The 5,000-nt window shown below is 35.6% G+C and overlaps 1 protein-coding gene across 1 annotated transcript in view; it reads left to right on the forward strand.

Annotated features, from left to right (window-relative positions):
• Window positions 1-2,303, forward strand: part of LOC128247837 (salivary glue protein Sgs-3-like) — an 11,934-nt gene extending 9,631 nt beyond the window's left edge. The window contains exons 4-5 of the mRNA XM_052968026.1: window positions 541-672; window positions 2,256-2,303. Coding sequence (XP_052823986.1) covers window positions 541-672; window positions 2,256-2,303 — 180 coding nt within the window. The remainder of the gene's footprint in view (window positions 1-540; window positions 673-2,255) is intronic.
• Window positions 2,304-5,000: the final 2,697 nt, after the last annotated feature.

Here is a 5,000-nt window from a genome sequence, read left to right on the forward strand (position 1 = left end):
ACACATATATATATGTAAAGGAAATATCAAAGTGTAGGAAGTTAGTAAGCTTCAAGCAGTCTGTAAAAGATATAGAAACAACTTTCAGGTACATTATTGGTTTATTGACGCAGAAGTTTGTGAATTTTTCTCGTATCGAAGTACGATAAGCTGAAAAAAAAGTTATCTTATAGTTCACGGTTACCAACTGGGGTTGCTGTGTATGCGAATAAGTATCCCAAAATTAGGGAATGGAGTAGATAAAATCCAGGTTACATATGTTAATTGCTTCACTGCTAGAGGAACCTCGGAAGTAGTAATTATCTAAACGAGGGGTAGACCGCAAGCTACACTTCAGGCCAACTTTTAAAGATATATATATATATATATATATAGAGAGAGAGAGAGAGAGAGAGAAAGAGAGAGAGAGAGAGAGAGAGAGAAAGTGAGTGAGAGAGAGAGCTATATAAAATAGATACATAAATAGATAAATAGCATAGTCTTCATTGTTAAGGTAGTATAATTCAGTATTCTGTACCACACTTTCTCTAATTGCTTTAGATGCGTATGGAGTTACAAGGTAATAAATCCATACACTCTCTTGGCCCTCCCAAACGTAATGTTGAGGAACATGTAGAGTTTGACAGAAGAGTGAATGAGGGGCAACTGAAGTCGGCTGGTACACATTTTCAGGTGAGTAGACGGGAGTAGGGAAAAGTAGAAGTGCCGCACGGTGAGGGAAACGAAATGAGTCTTCTGTCAATTTCGGCTATGAGCATTTTAGTTGTTCAATCAACAGTACAACATACTCTTTCAGGTTATATGCAATATATATATATATATATATATATATATATATATAAATGACCGTGTATTCCTCATATATTAGTAGCATTCAGATTTCTCTGTCAAATGTAATGTTTATTTATTCATATTGAATTGAATTAGTCATGAATTACTTCGTAGCTTTGGGATTTTCATGATGTGATTGTTTATTTTTAAAATAATATTGTAAGGTGAGTGTGAGAGGCCTGATCTGGCCAATTTGAAGATAAAACAGGTAGATTTATTTTGGCTGGATATGGCCAGTTTAAATGCCAAAGGGTCAAGTTATTCCGTAGAGAGAATAAGCATTGCAAAATATGTGACAAAACTAAACCATTGAATGATTGGTACAAGATATTTTCACTCACAAGGACTCGGTCGACTTGGAGCTTTACCAGTGCCAACTTCCTGCAGTCACACCAAGTGAAATAAAAATAAAAATATAAAAAGAAAGAAATGAATAAATACAAAGATGCAGGTATGACTGTTTGTTTAAGAAGCTCGCTTTGCAACCATTTGGTTTCAGAGTCACAGGGCAGCACCAAAGACAGGTGGCTTTTACAATAATCCCAGGCCGACTGATGCCTTTTGAGTAAATTTAGCAGACGGAAACTGTGTGAAAGCTCACCGTATATGTGTGTATATCTGATTTTGTGCTTGCGATTTCCTCTATCCCACCGCTTGACAATAAGCGTTAATTTGCTAACGTCTCTGAGTTAGCTGTTCAGCAAAAGAAATGACAAATATTTATAAAGCTTAGAAATAAAATAGGCCCTGGTGCATGGGTGGAGTGATCTGTTCAACCAGACTTTTCAAGGCGGTGCACAAGCATAGCCACAGTCCAATGACTATATAAAGTAATAGATAATAAATATCTACAAAAAATGCCGCGTAGGGAGATCGAACTTTGGAACTTGACGTCATGATATGAATGAACTTTTCTACTCTAGGCACAAGGCCCCGAAATTTTTGGGGAGGTCAGTCGATTATTCGATCGACCCAGTACACAACTGGTACTTAATTTATCGCTCTCGAAAGGATGAAAGGCAAAGTCGACCTTGGTGGAATTTGAACTCAGAACGTAAAGACAGGCGAAATACCGCTTAGCATTTCGCCCGGCGTGCTAACGCTTCTGCCAGCTCACCGCCTTGTGTTATGGATGAACATTGACGTTTATACTTAGTATATTATTTTCTACTGTAGGCACAAGGCCTGAAATTTTTTTTTGGGGGGGGCAACAGGCCAGTCGATTAGATCGACCCCAGTACGCAACTGGTGCTTAATTTATCGACCCCAAAAGGATGAAAGGCAAAGTCGACCTCGGCGGAATTTGAACTCAGAACGTAACGGCAGACGAAATACCGCTAAGCATTTCGCCCGACGTGCTAACGTTTCTGCCAGCTCGCGGCCGTTCATACTCAGTATATTGATTGAATAAAGTTTCACTGCAGATACATGGTAAAATACGCGAAAACTGTTTTAAACTAAAATATGAATAAACACATATTTTGATAACCTTTACCATATTTCTTCCCTTTGGGAAATTCCTTCGGTATCTTCTTTTTACTAATTATCAGTATATTGACCAAATTTCTCATAAATATGTAACAATAAATAATACATTTCGTTTTACAGAGATGATTGTCAGGTAAAAATGCTTGCTTTGCAGCCGTGTAATTTCGGGTTCAGTCCTACAGCGCGTCTTCTCGGGCCGACCATTGCCTTGTGAGTGAATTTGAGAGACAGAAACTGCGTAGGTGCTGGAAAACCGTGTATAAGTGTGCGTATATATGTGTATGTGTTTGTGTCGTTGTATCTGTGATTGTCACCCGCGACAATCGCTTAACAAGATAACTGACGTTGTGTTGTTTACTATTTCCCATCAACCAATCCGATAGAATAAGTTCCAGACTTAAAAACATAAAGTAAATACTGGGGTCGATTTGTTCTAATAATAAACAAACATCTTCAAGCCGGTTTCCCATCGTGGCCGCAATCCACCGACTGAAATAAGAAGCCTGAAATAAGTTAAAGATAAAATAGAAAAGATCGTAAAATTCATTTTTTTTTGTTATGTTTGCTACCCGTTACCAAGTTAACAGAGGAACAAGAAGCGAAGCAACTTTTGAATCTATTCTTATATGCGCAAATTACTGTTTTCGTTTTGACTTCGTTGCATTAATACAAACGGCGTCATAGTTTTCATTTTATGACGACGTGCAACTCACGATGCATTTTCTATTGTTAGTGTTTCCTAGTTACAATGCTCTGAAACAAAATTTCACCAGGCTGCATATGATGTCTTCTCATATTCACGTTGGAAACGCGTTGGTTGATATTTCTGAAAATTAGAAATATCTTTTCGAAATTTCTCAGCGTTCAATCCATTACTTTGCAAGAGAAAGAGAAAAACATCTTCTTTGATAGAATAACAGAACAAACTGGAAAAAATCTGCAGAAACGATATTAATAATAGTTATGAATTAATATGTGAGCGAAAATAGGAACTACAGCAATTTTGATATTAAGAGAAGGGAAAGTATCTATCATATAAACAAAACAATTAACAATCGTTTGAAAGCAAATTATGTTAGATTAAAAAAATGAGCCATCATAGACGGTACTATGGTAATCTTCTGTCACGTATCGATAACGAAGAGGTTGCTCAAATGTTGCCCTGTAATGTAAGAATCACGAACAACTCCCCGGAATCATTATCGGATATTGAGAGGCACAGTAATATCGACCTTCGCAATTATTATAAACCTATGAATCTTCCTGATTATTTTGGGTATGATGAAGAAAATACAGAAAATGAAAAATGTCACGATAGACTGAACACACATTGCTCGGATTATAATACTACTCAAATAAGCGTACATCCTGTTTTGACAAATTACAAGAAGGAATACGTTATACCAAAAGGAAGTATTGAATTAGCTGGGAAAACATATAAGATATATGGCACTAACACTCATATAAATGAGACAAAGTACGAACCTGTCGTTAAAAATTCATCACTAACGCAAAAGAATTCAAATACTCCTGACAGTGGACCATTAATTTCTAAAACCGCTTATTTGGACAGACATCTGGATGAAAGCTACCCGAATTTGAGTATTTCGGGCATTAAATGTGATATTGATCTATTAAAACGGTGAAGCGAAAAATATTTAAATTTCGATACACCACCACCAGTAGCAATAATAATAATGATTGTTTCTAACATAGGCTGTAGGCCAGAGACTTTTGAGTGGAAAGTTCATTCAGTAACATGACTGCCATCATCATCCTATTCATATGAAAATTAGAAAGGGAAAACAGGATGTATTACTTGAAGACTTCTTTCTCCTCTGAATTGGACAGTTCAAGGAATTGTTACAAATAATGGATACATTAAAAAAGAAATTCAAACATGTTCACATTAATGTACCTTTACTTACATATTCATGTACAAAGGTAGAACTGTATTACTGGATTTTAGATTTATGGAGAGCGTTGGCTAACTAAATAATAAAAGTAAGATATAACTGCAACCCTTTTTGATTCTCGCTTTACACACGTTGAATTCCCTTGTGAAACTTATTAATACATTTGAAAAAAAAGCATTGCTATCACACAATACTATTTTCAATTTACTCTAAAATACAGACTGTGTAATATATTAAAAGTTATATAAATTTTGTTTGATTATAGCTTTTAAACAAATGATTAGCTTCTGCCTCGTCAATTCCCATTTGAAACTGTCTGATTGGTTACATCAGTTACATTGCTAAATCTTTTGGAAAAAAATCTAAATATCAATGAATTCGAACCTTTCTTTTATAACACGCTTCTTGCAAGCTCTTAACTCTGTTTCCGTCATTGGACAGTGTGTTTCCGTCATTGGACAATGTGTTTCCGTCATTGGACAGTGGCTTATACTTGAACACCCAGTTGAAGGAGATAAACACATTACATTTTTTTTTATTATCTAAGCAGGGCACAAAGACATATAACGGATAATAACTCGAACATTTCATGTCATATGGAATGACAGAAAAATCTTACGCTCTGTTTCAGCATTTGAAGTATGAAATATCAATGCAGTGTAGAATATAGTAAAAAAAAAAAAAAAAGCGTACTTTTTCTGTTGTACGTGTAATATCTACAGAACATTTAATAAATTGATTCTTTTGACATTAACACAAAGCCAC

Source organism: Octopus bimaculoides, chromosome 5 (genome assembly GCF_001194135.2).
Source record: "Octopus bimaculoides isolate UCB-OBI-ISO-001 chromosome 5, ASM119413v2, whole genome shotgun sequence".
Classification (NCBI taxonomy): Eukaryota; Metazoa; Mollusca; class Cephalopoda; order Octopoda; family Octopodidae; genus Octopus; species Octopus bimaculoides.